The 18,852-nt window shown below is 36.0% G+C and overlaps 1 protein-coding gene across 4 annotated transcripts in view; it reads right to left on the bottom strand.

Annotated features, from left to right (window-relative positions):
* Positions 1–18,852, bottom strand: part of LOC121426623 (solute carrier organic anion transporter family member 4A1-like) — an 87,267-nt gene continuing 68,415 nt past the window's right edge. For all 4 annotated transcript variants that reach the window (XM_041622986.1, XM_041622994.1, XM_041623003.1 and 1 more), the window contains 7 exons: positions 15,554–15,675; positions 14,135–14,389; positions 5,885–6,080; positions 5,162–5,315; positions 4,248–4,426; positions 3,413–3,477; positions 1–2,630 (listed from right to left, as the gene is read on the bottom strand). In XM_041622986.1, the coding sequence (XP_041478920.1) occupies positions 2,278–2,630; positions 3,413–3,477; positions 4,248–4,426; positions 5,162–5,315; positions 5,885–6,080; positions 14,135–14,389; positions 15,554–15,675 (1,324 nt within the window). In that variant the 3' untranslated portion in view covers positions 1–2,277. The remainder of the gene's footprint in view (positions 2,631–3,412; positions 3,478–4,247; positions 4,427–5,161; positions 5,316–5,884; positions 6,081–14,134; positions 14,390–15,553; positions 15,676–18,852) is intronic.

The raw sequence follows: 18,852 nt of genomic DNA on the forward strand, positions 1-18,852 counted from the left end.
GTTCGATTTGTGATTTTATTGTTAAATTCAGTCTATGAAACCATTGGCAACAAAAGAACTTCTTTTCATATTGCAATCTTTTGAACCAGAGAGAGACAGAAAGAAAACAGACAGAGAGCAAGAGAAGGAAAGCGAGATTTACAAAGATAGGCAGAGATAAAGAGAGAGGGAGAGAGAGAGAGAGAGAATATGAATTGCATAGCATTTGTTTAGCTTATATAATGCTGTACATATAAGTATCAAATGCACCACAGTGAATACATGACATGCTGAATGCATAGCTATTAGCACAGGAATATTAAAATCAATCTTTCACATAAAATTGATCTAACATGTACAGCAAAACTAAAGTATATTTACCCATTTTAAGGGCCATAAGCACAGGAACTCAAAATAAATAACTTAAATAATTGATATATAGGGTTACAAGAATACATTTGTTAAAGTCAAATTGTAAATAATATCATAATTTCCAAATTTCAAAGATAACCTCCATTTCATTAAGTGAAACAAATCCGAAACATTTCCCAAATACACAAATTGTTAGCACTATTGCAATTTCAATATGACAGGAATATATACCTTAGTAATAAAAACAAATCAATATGTATTGATTATTCATGGTCAAAGTAACGCAACATAACTCAATGAACATATAGCATGAATATATTCATAACCAGCAGTTACGATAACTGCCTATAAATTCACCTAAATTCTATTATATTCTTAGTAAAATGTGAAATGGAATACCCCCATCCTCTTCCCCCGTCCCTCCTTTCTTGACACACCTAAATAATCAAATAAATTGCATGTGTTCTAACTAATTTTTACTTTATTAAAAATTCATTAAGATTCTTTTTATACAAAATCACATCAACATATGTCTTGATTTTTCAAAAACAAAATAGATAATCCAGGATTCACAAGAGAATTTCTAAGAAGTGCAAATAAGTGTGTATTGCCCATGTACAAACCTACAGTAATTACATAATTGGATCATATTAAGTTAAAAAAAAAAAAAAAAACCTAGGTTGGGGTTTATCTTCCATTGTGAATTCAGACCAATTTTTATTTCCTCAATTAAGTAAAATGCTTGAAATCAAACATCCTCTCATTTCATGCAATAGCTTTATTTTATAATGCCATAATAATACAGAATAATCTAAATCAATTTAGCCAAAATATACAAATATGCTCTTGACAACTATAATCTGCAAACATTTTTATAATATAGGTAAAAGAAATAGCATTTAATAGTAGGAATGATCTGTGACAAAGTATAAGAATAGAATATTTTTGAAATTTTCAATCACGTACACTAACCTAGATTAACAGAAAATGATGACAATGTGATTAGAGGTACTCAGCTTCAAAAAAACCTTCGCAAATGATTTCTTTTAAAGGAAAAAAAAAGAATCAGTTTACCATCAAGCTAAAAATTTGTCATGCCAATTTCATCACAATAGTAAGGCATCTCAACATATATGCATGCCATGTGTTTTGGCGAAAATTCCAATGAGCATTTGTTTGCTGTTAATGCTACCATTGTAGCATGGTGACAAAGAATGGGGAATACATTAAAACACACTGAGTAGAGTGCCTTCTAAAAGATGTGCATGTAGCACAAACTCTCGGTGAGATGCCGTTTAAGTATTAGTGGCACAGCCAAAATCAAAATAATTTCAGTTTTTAATTTTATTAGTAAAATTAACACAGTTGTATTGAAAGTCAGTCTAATCTTCCAAACATGAATTAAATGTGTTTTTAACAGTACTTGTTAATTATGAATTGGAATTCAATTTCCAAAGTTAAAATTAGAAGACTGATGACGAACATTAAAAAAAATATACACTACCCTTTATGATAAATGTGGGTAACTCTTTTGATTACGTAGCAGCAAAGTTATCAAGATTATTGGAAGACTTTTAGTTGGAGGAAACACCTTTCAAGTATATAAATACTTTCTCTCTGGAAGATATTTTGCTCAGCTGTATCAAATATCACCAATTTAAGCAGCCATTCTAGGTTTATTTATTATATTTCAACATTCCATAAAAGGTAGCATTAAAAGAATGTTAAACAATAATAATAGATGAATATTTAAAACTTTTGTGTAAGAAAATTGGCAGAATGCTTATCAAATTGTCTTTGCTCTTCAAGCTGAAAAAATACCAAAATCAAAACTTTTATAGCTCAATAAAACTTCAAATAATTCTTTCATAAAAATGACAGTACTCCCTATTTAGTAATGGACTTGAGAATGAAAAAATACACCACTTAAACTGTGGTCTGTCTTGAATTATTATGTATATCGTCCATGCTTGAATGTGGAGGGATCTGACGATATATCCCGTTTGGAACGGCTCCGTTTTTCCTCATTCCTTCGGCGTGCCTGGCAGCGACCCTTGGTGACCCTACGGGAGGGGGCGGAGGTGGTCTGTAAGAGAAGAGCGCCCCCAGGAAGAAGAGGAGGGAGCCTACTTTAATGCATGCAGCCAAGATGAGCATTGATTTGCTGAAGGTAGCATTGTTGTAGAGCCAGCATGTTCCTTGACCGTCGCACGAGTTCTCCCACAGCAGACAGGCCTTGTCTATGATAGCTCCAAAGACTACAGGACCGGGTACAGTACCTGGGGTAGTACAAAAATATAATATACAAATAATCAAATAGAAGAACTAGGAGTCATAGTTATAGTAGAAGTGGTAACAATATCAGTAGAAAGAATAGTAGTAGCGTTAACAGTAGACAATTTAGTAGATATCAGGGAATTTTTTTTCCTCTGGGGCAACTTTTGGAGCTCACCACCCCAATTTCTCTACATTGTATTTAAGTTTATATTGGACCCTCAAGATATTTTAGGGATATTGTTTATTTTCCAGGGCTCTCTCGGGGTCAATTCACCCCCATAATTTTCCCCCTGGTAGAAGAAGTGGAGGAGGAGAAATAGGAGAGGTAGAAGAAGTAATAGTAGCAGCAGCAGTATTAGTCATAGTAGTAGTAGTAGTAGTAGTACAAGTAATGCATGAAATAGCAGTGTCTGTCCATGGTTATGATCATCTGAGCACAAGAATGAGTCAATATTTTGGTTTTGAAAAGATTACTTCAACATTATCTCCTTTAGCTGGAGGTATCATATTTGATTATTATTCAAATCTGGTTCATGACTGATTAATGCAGTATCATGAGACCCCAAAACAATATCAACATATTACCAATATGGAATAAGTGCTCTTTAGTATCCAGTGTCTGTGTTAGTGCACTAGCTATCACATATATGTTTGTCCAAATAGTAAGCACACACACATCATCTTCACAAACAGAGTACAAGTACAAGTGACTTTGTAGGAATAAAAAAATCTTGTAATATTCTGAAATAAATGACTGATAACAAACTAGACCCACACAACATACCTAAAGCTCGGTAGATTAATGACTGCAAACCAAGAGCAAATGACCTCTGTGAATGTGGAACACATCTGGAAAAAAAGAAGACAAAAGTGAAATAAGATTTGGGCTCCGTTCCAGTGATTGATTTTAAATCCATCAAAAGATACAAAATATCACACTTATGCAATGACATTAACATACAGATAAGAAGATGCATTGGCAGAGAAAAAGGAATCACATGACAGCACATAGCAGTACTGGTCTAACTGATACTTTATCACTCAAATTATCAATTTTCAAAGATGTTTAATTCAAGCCACAGTTGCGTCAAGGGATATTTTGTCTTTTAAAACGTAATCACATTTCAAAGGCAATTATGCACAACCACTGTCATTAAAATTGCTTTATGAAATGGGAACCAGGGCTGGAGAAGCACAGGGAGCACTAATCTCTGTGAGTTGTGATAACCTTATTTTTTTGTTCTTTATTTTGGATTAATCCTGAATCCATACCTGGATTTATAATATGCTGATGCTGATTGCACAACTTTTTTTTTTCTTTCTTTTCTTTCTATTCCAGAGAATAGAACCTTTATTTCATAATATAAACAAAGACAGTAACGAATTAAATTATTTTACATAACTCGTTTACATACATTTACTGATTGCACAACTTTATAATATCTACACATCTTGCTACAGCAATAAATACAATTTGCAACAGTGAGATCATGAGGACGGCCATATTTTTTAAGATCAACCGACAACAAAATCATGCTCCATATTCCAGGAGATAGTAAAATCGGGCGTAAATATCATGCGTAACTCAGTGATTGCTTTTACCATGGAGTTTTGTTTACCTCAATGTGGCTGTAGTGGAAGGTACTACGGCAAGGATAGTGAAGAATTCAATACAGAAGAGGAGTGCAAGAAAGACATTGGTCCAGCCGCAGGACGAGTCACACTTTCCCAACGTGGCCATTGGCAAGTCTGATGTGAAGTTATCGGGAACTGCGATGCAGCTGCAGTTGCCATACCCCTGATGATATGAGAAAGAAAGTGAAGCGATTCAGAATAAGTTCTTCTTCTAGGGTACTACCCAATTACCAAGTTTAAGAGCCAACTTAGCAAGGAATGTCTTTATGTTGGTGGCATGGACATGAGAGAGAAGATATGCATTATTAGTTTCTGTCTTGGCTTTTAAAGTTGTTTTTTGGGGGGGGTTCTGTAATTTTGTGATGCTTTGATATTGGTTATGAATGTTCAGGAATTTCCATTGGGAGTTCCAAAGGATCATTTGCTTGCAATCTATCCTTAATGTTTTCCCTATCTACAGTAAACGTGATAAGTGAACCATTTACCATGTGATGCTTCCTTACTTTCAGCTGAACTCAAGCTATATCCTGAAAGTATTTTACTACAATTCATAAACCCTTAAAGATCAACGACAGAGGTTGGAAAGTGTCCCACAGCCATCGCAGCAATGAGAAATCAATAAAGGCTTAGAATAGTTACTTCTCACCAAATCCTTCGAACTATCTAGCATGACAGGCTGAATAGTGGATGTTATCTACTACATACATGAGTGTTAACAGTAACACATTTGGTAAGTGATTGATCATAGGCTGATTTCTATTGATGATTTAGCGAATAATCATACTCGATTTTCATGAGTGATTTTACATTGTAGTCAATTGAATCAATCGTGGAAAAATGTTCTACGATCATTGCTAAGCTTTGTGTTATGGGCCCCAGGTTTAAGAGTACTTCTTACCTCTTCTTCCCAGCTATCCACACAACCAGCATGACAGGCCGAGTAATAGATGATGTTATCGACTCCACATATTGGTTGAAACATACTATCACAGAAGCAATCCCCATTACAAGTGTGCTCCAATTCAGTTCCTCTTGACGTCACATCAACATCTCTGAAAAAGAAACCATTAACATTAATTCCAGTAGTGGTAATGCTCCAAAAACTTAAGACTTTTTTTGTTGATTTTTATAATTCTGTACTATTTAGTCAGCTTAAACTACACTGAAAGTAAGATCTTTAAAATACTAAATTGGCTTACTTGGTTTTGAAGTCATTGTCTAAAAAATTACTGCTCCATGCAAATATTTGAATTCAACCTTTATTAGCTCAATGTCGAACAAATAATGAAACCTTTTTTTTGTAACAATGCTCCCTTATAGTCCAATTCTTTCTTTGTATTCGTAGTTCTTAGTTGTCATTTTTATTTTTAATGTGTCAGAAAAATTAACATCTTTGGGATTGAAATGAGTAAGTGCATTGTGTGATATTTTTCGTCCTGGAAACTGTGGCATACTAAGTACCAAAGAAGAGATAACATCTCATTTGCAAATATAGAAAAACAAAGTCAATGGATTCTTCAGAGCATGTACCAACTTTATCATCACCACGATAAGCATTTCATTGATATTTGATGGTTTTAATATCTTTACAAATATCAGCTAAATATGAAAAAAGTCTTACATTTCTCCATACTCGACAGTGACTCCAGCAATATTAGGGTTTGGGCAGCTGATGATGAATGCTCCAAGGAAGAAGAAAGAGATGGTCAGAACTAGAAGACACCACTTGATCATCCCTTGGAATTTAAGATTGAACTTCTTGACCACATATCCACCGATGATGGAGCCCCCTACGGCTGCTGGGATGACGGTAAAACCTTAGAGGAGACAGTAAAAAAAAGAGATTATATTGTTAATAGGTAAAATAAGTAGGAGTTAAGTCCGATTTTATGATTTTAATCATTTTCACAAGACAGTTATCTCTATTATATGAAAGGGAAAAATTTCTTTGATGGCATACTAATATTAAAATCCTTTTGACACACTAAAGCCATTTTGTCAGAGTCAATTTAAACAGCGCCATCTCAAGACCTAACCTGCATTCTTATCCAGTATGCTAGATTAATAATAATAATATATTTCTACAAGTAAGTCTGTCCTCATGTACACAAGGTTATGGCAGGGGATCCACTGCATTCTGAGTTTATTTTGTGAAAAATGATGTGAAAATAATAAATCAATCTGTTTGTGGCATTGATTTATGTTAAGATAAAACCAGAAAGCAAAGGACTTTCAGCTTTCATCTTTTATTCACTATTTAACATGTTTGCAATGATTATTCGAAAGTTCTTGCAGCTTAAAGTTTATTAAAGTTATCAAACACATATTACTTCTTTTCTCTTTATTTTAAATGCAATCTTTATACATTGGGTTTTAGGGCAACACTGCAAAGTCTTTTTAATTTCAAATTTCATCAGAAATGGTGGTCTGGATATGAATTTCCAATATAAAAGTTCATATTATATACAAATGTGAGACAGCTTTCTCAGCCCCTGCTACATCCCGTGTTTACTCAGGTGGTTCTTTTTTACTTGTCAAGGACTGAATTCTGTAAAATATATATATATATATATATTGAGCGCAAGGATCTCATAGTTCCTCAACCATGTAAGCATTTTGTGATTAATGAGCAGAATATAAAAAAGGTGAAAAAACTTTTAAGGCTCTGACCACCTCTGATCACAGATAATTGGACCTATTTCACAATAAAATGTCATTCTTTCTTAATGCTTGAGGCACTATCCAAAGTCTGCATATCTCAGGAAAATACATTTATATTACCAAAATGTTCATGTTCTTTTGACAGAAGTCATAATGATGCTGGCTGGCACTGCCTGGCAGATTTATAATTCTTCCATGGGAAAAGAAGAAGGATCAATACAAACATTCCAATCCCCCAAATTGGGCTTCTCATAAATCTTGAATAATCACCCGTATTTCAATCTCTACTTAATTGGCAATTATGTCTTAATATGGAAATTACCCTGCAAAAATGTAAAGCTATTCATCTGCCTCTTCAACCATTTGCAGGCGTAATTATGAATACTTAGAAACATACTGCACATGAGAGCTTTTCCTTTATGGAACTTTACAGCGCTCCATTAGTGGTCTTTAGTCGGTTATCAGAGGAAGAGGAATGGTATTCACATCATTCTAATGCACTTTTCATGAGAAAAAAGTGCTGCTATCAGCGGAGATGAGGGAAGCCGGAACATCTCTCCCTCAAAGTACTAAAGCTTTGATGAGAAAATGGACTTGGAAATTGCGATTGCCTATTTTCTCTGAAATGAACTGCTGATAGCTGGATATCAACTCATTGCTAAACTACATCATCTTAACATTCTTCTGATCACATAAAAGCAGGGCATGCTTCTCCTATTTAATTTCATATAAACTCAGGAATAAACAAAATAAAAGAAGTCTTCTGTCATTCTGAGAATTGTGTCTTCTTGTTACTTTTTCTTAATTCCTTGGCAGTGCACAGGTACATGGTGAACAAGTGGGCAATTCAACAATTCAAACAAGATGAATGAAAAAAAAAGTATACTGGAATGAAAAGAGTATGGAATATAAACTCTGGTAAGACTTTAAAAATGCTTGGCACAACATTGTCAGGTCCATTGAATTGAACTTTCAAAGGAGGAATGGAATCAGAAGCATAAAGGATGCCTTCTAAACCTTGACAAGTCTACCTATGATTCTGCCTGTTTCTCATCACTCACTTCACCTACATGAAAGTCATATTTACAGCCTTTCACCATGATTTATGAGGCTTTCTTCTATTCCTAGGGTCCTCCTAACTTTAAGTTATCTGCTGTGTGATTTGTACCGGAATTTCCACAGAAATTGGTTTCAAGGAATACTTGTATATTATTGCTTTCTACCTAGACTAGGTCACCAGTGACCATGTTCTCAGTTGCCAACAATAGGAAGGTCTTCATCAGCCTGAGTTTTCCTCATTCCTCAAGATACTAACCCGACATTCCCTCCTCAAGAATACGTTTTGATACGCAAGAAACCCCATCATTTTAGAGTATGATGTGAACTTATATAAAGTATGCACACGTCGGGCTCCACGTTTGAGAGTCTATTATGATACTATGGATACCATCCCAAGATAAACCCAATCATGTTTTGAAGTTGCAAATTAAGTGAAAAGTTTACCAAATTGCATGAAATCTCACCATAAAAATCAGAGGTTGGTGTACAATTGTAATTTTTAGTAAAATCTACATTACAAATTGAAAGGGGATCGAAATACAGACAGCAATGATTGGAAAATCAGACCATTAATCAACCAAAATCATCACAGAATTGTCAATTGACAGTGAGTAATGTTACAATATCTATATCAATACTATATGTACAAGCCTATACACTATGATCTTTGAATGTCTTAATCTTCCACTAAATCAAGAGAGATTTGAGCAGGACATATTTGCCAGCTGAGACCTGTAGAATAAGAGGCCATTCTCATTACGCTTCTAAAACTAGTTTACTGGAAACCGATTCAAGCAACCAGTTTGGAAGATCGCTTTGCTAGTGTTCCCACTTGATCACACGAAAGTGGTTTTCAAAATCACTTCGCATAAAGCGATCTTGTTGCTATGGAAACCTCTCAGTGGGGTGACAAATTTTGCGCGAAATTTGAAACCGCAGCGTAGGCATTCTACACCTGCCGTGTGGAGTAGCGCGCTCAAGATGTGCGAAGATCGCTTCCAAAAGAACGGCTGTGTCCTCACGCTAAAACCAGTTTAACGAGGCAAAGCGATCTTGAAAACTACATCGCAAGGTGCACTTGTTTTTTGGAAGATCACTTCCAAGATCGCTTTGACCGTTCTCACTACTTGTTAATCTAGTTTCCACTAAACTAGTTTAAGGAAGGTAGTGAGAACGGTCTATAATTCACAAGTCAGGCTGATGGAGAAGTGTGCAATATTCCCAATGCAATCTAATACAACTGAAGGTGACATACAATTGCTATGGTCATCAGGGGAGTGGACTTGAAAAACATTTCTTCTCGAGTTATCATATTTGACAAATGACACAATCAAAAGCGTACAGCTGCTAAATTCAATTAGGAGTTCAACAGAACAGATTCATCACCTTAAAACAGCCTCTCCTTTTCTTTATTTATTTGTTATCATATTTCAAGCATTTGTTCTCTAATCGAATTCCAATTTCTAAATTCATAATAACAAACAGTCCCATGTTTTATCTGGATGACACATGTGTAATCGTGATTAGATACTCTGTCAAACCTTTATACAAGAAAATATATTTTTGGATTTGAAATATAGAAAACAAGAAAATGGATACAGGTGCATTGGCCTTACAAGGTTGAAAGTGATTTAAAAAGGCAATTATGCCAGAGAACTAGAACTCTAGTTAACTTGATGCCAACTTGATAAAAATGAAATATTGTGTTGTTTATATCCATTGAATAGTCCAGGAGTGGGGTGGGAAGATAAGAATAAGGAAAATAAAACATGGGGTCATATAAGCAGACAAAAGGAGGGGGGATGATGGAATTTAGGGATAATAGAAGGCTGAACAATCACACTTCATGGAACAAAAAGGACAATGAAGAGAGAGAGAGAGAAAGAGAATTTCCTTGAGTGAGCAATGAGAAGTTTGTTATTTGGGTTTAAATATTTTCCTTTAGTTTAGCTATAAAATACTGAAAATCAAATTACAAGAGAATGCTATCAGACAACTGTTACTGGATAATTGGGTTATTTGTCATCAGAAGAGTAAGCAGACTATACAAGTGGAATGCCTCTGGCCGTCTCACCTGCATCACGCGGTTCAATATAGCAGCAGTGCTGACTTTGAATACTACTCTAACTCGCACAAGATGTTCAGTGATACATGGTTACTCTTATGTCCACTTTTTATGAACTAGACCAATAAACTTACAGAGATATGATGGTTATTCACCAAAAAACCCCAACATGGCCAGAGTTCATTGACCTTACATGACCTTTGACCATGATCATGTGACGTGAAACTCAAACAGGATATTCAGTGATACTTGATTACTCTTATGTACAAGTTTCATGAATCAGATCCATAAACTTTCAAAGTTATGATGGTAATTCAACAGATACACCCAATTCGGCCAAAGTTCATTGACCTTTGACCTTGGTCATGTGACCTGAAATGTGCACAGGATGTTCAGTGATACTTGATTACTCTAATGTCCAAGTTTAATGAACTAGCCCAATAAACTTCCAAAGTTATGATGGTAATTCAACAGATACCCCCGATTCGGCCAAAGTTCATTGACCCTAATGACCTTTGACCTTAATCATGAGACCTGAAACTTGCACAAAATTTTCAGTGATGCTTGATTACTATTATGTCCAAGTTTCATGAATCAGATCCATAAATTTTCAAAGTTATGATGGGAATTCAACAGATATCCCCAATTCGGCCAAAGTTCATTGACCCTAAATGACCTTTTACCTTGGTCATGTGACGTGAAACTCATGCAGGATGTTCAGTGATACTTGATTAACCTTATGTCCAAGTTTCATGAACTAGGTCCATATATTTTCTAAGTTATGATGACATTTCAAAAACTTAACCACAGGTTAAGATTTCGAGGTTGATTCCTCCAACATGGTCTAAGTTCATTGACCCTAAATGACCTTTGACCTTGGTCATGTGACATGAAACTCTAATAGGATGTTCAGTAATACTTGATTAACCTTATGGCCAAGTTTCATGAACTAGGTCCATATACTTTCTAAGTTATGATGTCATTTCAAAAACTTAACCTCAGGTTAAGATTTGATGTTGACGCCGCCGCCGCCGTCGCCGCCGCCGCCGCCGTCGCCGCCGCCGTCGGAAAAGCGGCGCCTATAGTCTCACTTTGCTTCGCAGGTGAGACAAAAAACTGGAACTATCACTAAAATGCAGATGCTTCAGATCCCTCCTAAGGGAGACTGAACTGGGCAAATTGAACTAGGATGGTTCAAAGATGTTTAAACTTGAACTGTTAATACTTGAGAAGCTCTCATAAATAAGTCTAATGGGAATGCAACTATAGAGCTGAAGGTGCTTGAGTGTTTCATAAATCTTTCTCTGACTCTGAAGGTTACGTGATTTAATAGGACCGTGTGTAAAGCTGACAAGGGCATGTGTAGGTGAAACTATACAAGAAACACCAGCTGAGCCATGATTGGTCTCCTTCTTTCACACAGGTTGAACTTGATGCCCGGAGGGGCCACTTACATTGACGAGTGGATACCATGCGCGACCAAAAAAACACGTAAAAAGGATGTCTTTTTCACGATAGGTCACGTTACGTACGTAACGTGATAAGGGTGCCAAAAACACAAAAATAATGAAAAAAGGGTATCTATTTCGCTAGGAAAATTACGTGTTTAGGGTCTAATTTGCGGGGATGATAAAACAAAATTAAAATGTTTTATAAAGGATGTCATTTTTGCCCCAACACTTCGTGTTTAGAGTCCGATTTGCGCGAGGTGTAGAAGTTGGGTCGTACTAAACCAAATAAGGTAAAGCCGACGACCGAAGGAACCGTAACAATTCCTGTACTTGTTTAGGGGTAATTCATTTCAGGGAATGTTTGCCAAGAGTATCGTTTTTGTTTCCAATACTTGTTAAGGGTAGGGTTTCACACGCCAATACTTGTTAAGGGGTTCATTTTCAGAATATGGAAATTACGTGTTTAGGGTGCTTTTCGAGACCCCTTGGTCGCGCATGGTATCCACTTGTGAATGGAAGTGGCCCCCCCGGGACTTGATGTAATATGAACATCTCATACTGGGCAATTCCATAAAATATTTACGTCGACCCCCTCTTTGTGGGACCTTCATAAAATTTTCTCTCTCTGATTTCTGGTTCTTTTGACAGTCTGTAATGCTCTCAAAAGACCATTTTTGGTTAGTTTATGAAGTGAAGTAAAACTTGAGAAAAATGGCAGTCGGACGTACAAAAAGGTTGATCATTTTATAGAATTACCCCACTACAAGCAGTCATGAAGCTCATATTACCATACTTACCTTATCATTTGAAAATTCATCAAACCTGCTGTAATCGTTTCAGCAAAGATTGGCTTCTCAACAACAGACTAAATCTGTCTTTTTACATTGAAAATTAGAAACACCTACGCAATTACATAAATAATGTTACCTAACCAAAAGACAGGGCCCAGGGATACGGCTGTGACAACGCTCTTGACTTATCAATTAAAACAAAAGAATATTTGGAAGGGTAATCAAGGAAAAGATGACTTCCCCTGTGTCAAGGCCTCAATACATCACAAACCCATCCATTACTAGAATTTCCAAATATAGATTCCAGTACACCTGTGTCCCTGAGTTTGGAATTATTCCAAACATCTTTCATATTTTCATTTTTATCTCGATGGTGCTTGGTGGTGGGAGACCGTAATTTGTAAAAATTGCTATTACTCAACGAGAATAAACGGCACCACAACTGCCTTCGGAAATTTTCTCTTTGCTTCCCCATCTGTTATCAGATATCACAAACGATTCATTCTACCAAAAATAGACAAACAGAACAAAAGGGGTCGCTAACACCAGGCGTGATGTCATTTTAATGGGTGGTGAATTGTTATAAAAGATTGGTTGGTCCAATTCCCTGAACAACTGCTCCCCATGTAATATCCTATGAACCCCAAATAATGATCGGGTTCAGGATTGGCCAGATGTGAATCCATTATTTACAGGCACAGATCATTGATGGAGAGGTATTTTGCTATTAATGATGCAGAATAATCATCATCTTAAACAACTCCACGGATTAATCAGGAACAAACTTGAGTAGGTTCACGTTCTAATTCAAAGCGTCACCAGGGAAGTACACAAAACAACGGGGGCATGATGGCATTCTGCAACAGCTGTTGGATTTTACTAAACAACTGTAGAAGCTGATAATCTAGGACTGCTATGAGTAACGCAGGAGAGCGGTTGTCATCGGGACAACTGATTCATTGTAAAGTCTTTCCAGAAGATATATGTAATCTTCCCAACAAATCCAAGGCATGTAAAGTTATAAGAGACTCGGCTGATAATGGTGAAGCGTCATTACGCTGTTGCTTTAAATGGAAGCTTTGACTTGTCAGAATTAATAACCACGGGTTAAAAATCAGGTCAGCATTTGTTTTAGAAAGTTACAACAATTATAATTCTCTCTTCCTGAATATTAATCATCTCTACCAGAAGGATCTTCCTAAAATTTATGAATGCATTTCATTGATATTTTCGTTGTCATTATTATCATTGCCAATATTTATTTTATGTAGTTGTTTTCAATCATGTATGACATAAATAAAAAGTTTTCATGTATGTAATTATTTATCTGAGAGTGGGTTAATTTTTATCTTGTACAGCAAATTCTAATGTAGAGCTATTTCTTTGGTGCCCAGAAGATCGTTCTGTCTCTTCCATGGCAACAGAAAATTACAAGTCAAGTTCAGAAGGCGGTGGGGGGGGGGATCCAGGGGGTATTTAATAAAAATTTTTAGCATCAACGCATACAATATTTAATGAATAATCTCTTTGATTAATATGTGGTATGGAGCATCCCTTTAGCATGATCTGACCAATGTGATGATGCAAAACATAACACAGGCAATTGAGATCTTATATAAGAGTAAAATTAAATCACATTAAACTCTTAGTGAATCACCCCTAGGTAAACGTTCCATAAGTTCCATAAAGCTGTCGACTGGTTATAATTTTTTATGTGCTTATTAAATTAACATTAATGAAAATTTGGTGTACATCAACTACCACCAAAGAGGATCACCAGTCATCCAGGTCCCTTCGTAGCTTTATAATGAACACTTTAGCCCCCAAAAGATCCAAGAACTCACCAACTAACAGAGCTGCCCAGCTGGATGACAGACTAAACTGCGATTCTAGGAACTTGGGTGCAAAGACTGCGAACCCTGCCAGTAGGAACCATTCGGTGGCAGCGGCACCACAGATGCACATGAAAGGGACATTCTTCACTAGGACAAGGGTAGCCTTTGGGAAGTCCCTGAGGCTGTTGCCAAAGCCCTCTCTGGTAGAGAAATCAGCTCCCTTGTGGGCTTCGTTGACCCGCTCTTTGGCCAGATGATGTTGACCTGTAGGAAGATCGGTAATGTGTACGTCTAAGTCAGGCATTTGAAAGAACTTACTGTTACATTAAAAATGTTCAAAATCTATAGATTTAGGGTTGATAGAGGACCTTTCAAATCAATCTATTTTTTATAGACACAATTCATACCCATCAAGGCCTGTCTGACTGGGAATGAAAGGAGAATCTTAGGCTTCCTTTCTTACTAAGATGGAAACTGTTCAATTTATGAAGGAAATATATTATAATGCTATGCTGGTTTAATTTCCGTATTCTTTAATGTTATTTTTAAGACTTAATTAATTTGTAAATAGTCTAATAAGATGTTTTTTGTCAAACAAATACATACACCAACATTCAACTTCAAGTTTACAGACATTATCTAACAAGGGCCTCATATTACCCCCAAAAAACTATTCTTATTCAGCTGATCTCAATTCCTTTGTTTCAATTACACAATTGGAGGCCGATCACAGTTTGAGTTCGATTTGAACTGACCACAATGTAAAATCGCCCCTGGGGATCTTATGAAGATGTGAAGTCATTATCAATGATCTTTGACCTAATTTTTCTCTGACTGACCGTTGGAGAAAGGCCTCCGGAGTGTTTCATAAAGCAAGAGGTTGGTAATTTTCACTGACTTTTGTTATAAACTACTGAAATCCTTGTATCTGATTAGTCAAGAGCAAATTAGTCAGTGAAAATCTCTGGTAAAACTTTTCATAGAATGCTCCTCAATGTCTGCAGTTCCCTATGGCTTAATTCATATAGGGATTGGACATTCCTTCTGCCATATAATTGATTCAGCATGAAACATTAAAAAAATACCATTTCCTTGTTACCACACTAAACACAAGAATATATAAATGGTGACCTTGAATCACTCTCAATGCAAAGTGATATTGCTGTATCGACCAAATGTCTCAAATTGCAACTAATGATGTCAATTTTATCGTGAATTTCTATCATTGGTAATCACCCCCTCCCCCCATCATCATTTGAAGTAAAATTTCAGGGGAGCATTTCACGTAACAAATAGTGATATTTACATTGACTATTGTTATAAGCTACTGAAATCCTTGCATCTGATTGGCTCAGAACACTGACAAGATGCTTCTTGAAACACTACCCAGTACCAAGGGACATCATAGACCTGTCCTTATTCACTCACCTGGAAGAGACTTTGGGAATGCAAGAAATGGAATGATGATACTAAGAGCCAGGAAAGCAGTAAGAATAAAACCCATCCACCAGGCTCCGACAAAAAGGGGGCTATCTGGATCTAGACCAAGGCTGTGTATAGGACACAAAACAGAATGAGATGTTAGACAAATCTAGGTTTGATTAATCGTTCTGGTTTACAAGTTTCAGTCAGAGCACTCTGAGTGTGAAAAAAAAGGCTTCTGATTGTTTTTTTTAAATTTATGTTTATGAATTATGACTGTTTAATTTAAAGCATGTTCTGCTAAGTTGTTCATATTATTAAATTAATGAACTGATTCGTCCATTCTTTTAGAAACTGATTGATTGATCGATTCATTCATTCATCCGCTTATTCATTTATTCATGTATTTAATCCACTTTCTAATTTATGCACTTAATTATCCGAATCATTCAATTCTTACAGTTGCTTATGTTTTCTTGATTTAAAAGAAAAAAATAATATGTTATGAGATTTATAAAAATAATTCCTGAAATTTATAGAGGGGCTTTAGAGGGTCACAGAACATTAGGGAGGAATAAAATTTTTATTTCTCAGACTACATTTTTACTCTCAGACTCCATCCTGAGACAAAGAGGGAAATTGAATGTGATAAGTTCAAATCAATGACATCTTTGGTATTTGAAGGCAAAGAAAATGCTTAGCGGTTCAAAGATTGAAAGTAGATACATGTAAAAGGATGGAGACAGCTAGGTGAAGAAAAATGGGAAATCAGTGGGACATGGGCTGACTAGTAGTGTTAGAAACAGTCTACAATATTGTCAACTTAAATTGGGGTACACTTGGGTTTTTGAACATGCTGCATATCATTCAATGTACATTGTAATTAAACTGGCACCACATATACATGTAGTGTGCATAGAGATAATGCTTTCAACAAAGTCAGTAAAACATTTTAAAATCATATCAGGTCTTTAATGATCTTGATACACTTAAGACATCTATCAGCTCTAGTAATAGTTAATGAGATTTCCTAAAATAGCTGCATCTGTAATAAAAGATATTATTATTTTTTATCACCAACAGGTTAACTACTTATCATCACAAGCATGACCGCAAATACCAGCATATATTGAATGTATTTTAAAGGAGGAAATAAAACAAAACAGAAATCAAACACTTGATCAGTGAACTTTGCAAACATACTTTCGATTAAGATTCCAAATCAGGCCTGAAGCAATGGACATGGTCAAATGGAAACATCTGTTAAGAGGCTGACCCTACAAATTCACCAAGGAAGTCTGCGTAATAATCTTAACCATCTCTCTGTCATGCTCATTTAACTACCAACATTTTGAAAAACTTTGCTATACATAATTTTCCATTAATCAATCGGAATCTAGACTTTAAATTCCCCAAGGCCAGGAACTCACGCATCCGTGTGATTCAAATTAGTTTGCAATTCAACACGGAGAAGTGAAGTTGGGGACAAAACTAGACACTGGAGGCCACATGTGAGACTAAGAGAGTGTATTTTGTCCGCTTCTTTGCATCTTACCTATCAACTACAAACCTTCCAACACCCCTTTTAGACCAAGAAAAGTTTTTAATGAAAGAATGGCATAGAATGACTACGATCATTGAAGATTCATAAGCAGTACAATGTCTTCAGATGCAGTAAAAATAAAAGAAATATCTCCAGTAATTGGAAGTTCATCAAACAGAACAATCAAGTCTTCTCTGAAAAAGACTCTACCCTGAACTTTACAAGCCTTTGGGGGAAGTGGAATGGTAAAATTCAGGATCTAATGGGTTAACAAGAGGTGCTATATTTTGGTTCAATGGAGACCTCCTGGACATGGACTTGCCAATATCTGGCAACACATTCATCTCGCTCAGCAATGATACCATTTCAAAGAACATGGGTTTCAAACCCAACATGGCACCAGTGTCCTTTGGCAAGCAAATATATCATTTAGTGAATATACGGGTGTGCATGTATCACAGTGGTTTCTTAGGCAATCATATTATCATGTAAAGTTTTGTCCAATGTGACAGGGCTCCTATAGATTTGGCTATCACTCTAATCACATGTGAAATCCACCGTTGTAGGTCCAGACTAGAACTTCCCCCAAGCAAAGCTTGAGCTAAACTGCCCTGGAAATGAGTCAGGGTGCATTCAGAGTGGGGTGAAAAAACTGTGCAACAAGATTCAATGCTCTGGTGTTGATCTCCATGCAAGAGGTGCCATGGTCAAGTGATTTGTAGTACACTTGCCTTGAGATACAAAGGTCATGGGTTCAATACCAACATTGCACTAAAATCCTTACACAAGGCATAATAATCCACAATGCTTCTCTGCATCACATCAGTAAATTGGTACCCAGTAGGTTGCAAACACAAATGCTGCTTGTGAGTTAGCAACCGGACGACCAACAGCTTTTAGGTCCTATTCAAGGAACCTGGTAGCAAGGATAAATGCCTTTCCAAAGGGAAGGTTTCCATGGTAAAGAAGAAAAGTGCAGTAGCAAAATTACTTGATTTTGAAGTTGAACCCTATGTAATAAAACAGTAGCCCTACATTATGAAAGGGTGCCTTGTTGGAATGATCCCCAGGGAATAGATGGTCTGTAATGTTATTTGGAAATCAGCAATATTATATTTGAGAAATAATAATCACAATGCAATTATTCAGATACAATTTTCGAACCTATCATCAAAGCATGAACCTATTTGAAATATGTGCATAACAAACCCAATCAATTTTCTTAGATATGAAGATGCAGATGTAGTGGAAAGCTTTGTAATTCATAACTGTCCTATACTACATCTGTATCTTGTCGGAGGACTAATCAAGAGTCTGAGTTAACCGCAAAGAGGTGACAGACACTGCCCAGGAAGGAAGGGTGTTAAATAGAATTAAAGAAACAATGGATGAGACAATAGATGATGGATGGTTTGAAGCATCATGATAGTAGCTTTTTCACAAATGCAAAAATTTCATTATCCATTTCTGCGAGTTAGTGATTACATAGTTCCACGTTTTGTTTATCTGTTAATATTAAGAGGATATGATACAAAAATCAAGATAATGTCTATCGCAACAGGCCACATTGTATAGGTGCAAAGATCGTTGAGAGAAATATGCTTGTAAATGAATATGAACTATAAAAAAGACAGTGCTGGAAAGCTAAGAAAACTGTTATAAAGGGAAAAAACAAATGCAAACACAGGAAAAGTCACGTTTATTTCAAAATAATATGCACAAGGTGAAATTAATGTCAACATTAAACTTTCACTGTCTCTCA

The sequence above is a fragment of the Lytechinus variegatus genome, chromosome 1 (assembly GCF_018143015.1).
Source record: "Lytechinus variegatus isolate NC3 chromosome 1, Lvar_3.0, whole genome shotgun sequence".
NCBI classification, from domain to species: Eukaryota; Metazoa; Echinodermata; class Echinoidea; order Temnopleuroida; family Toxopneustidae; genus Lytechinus; species Lytechinus variegatus.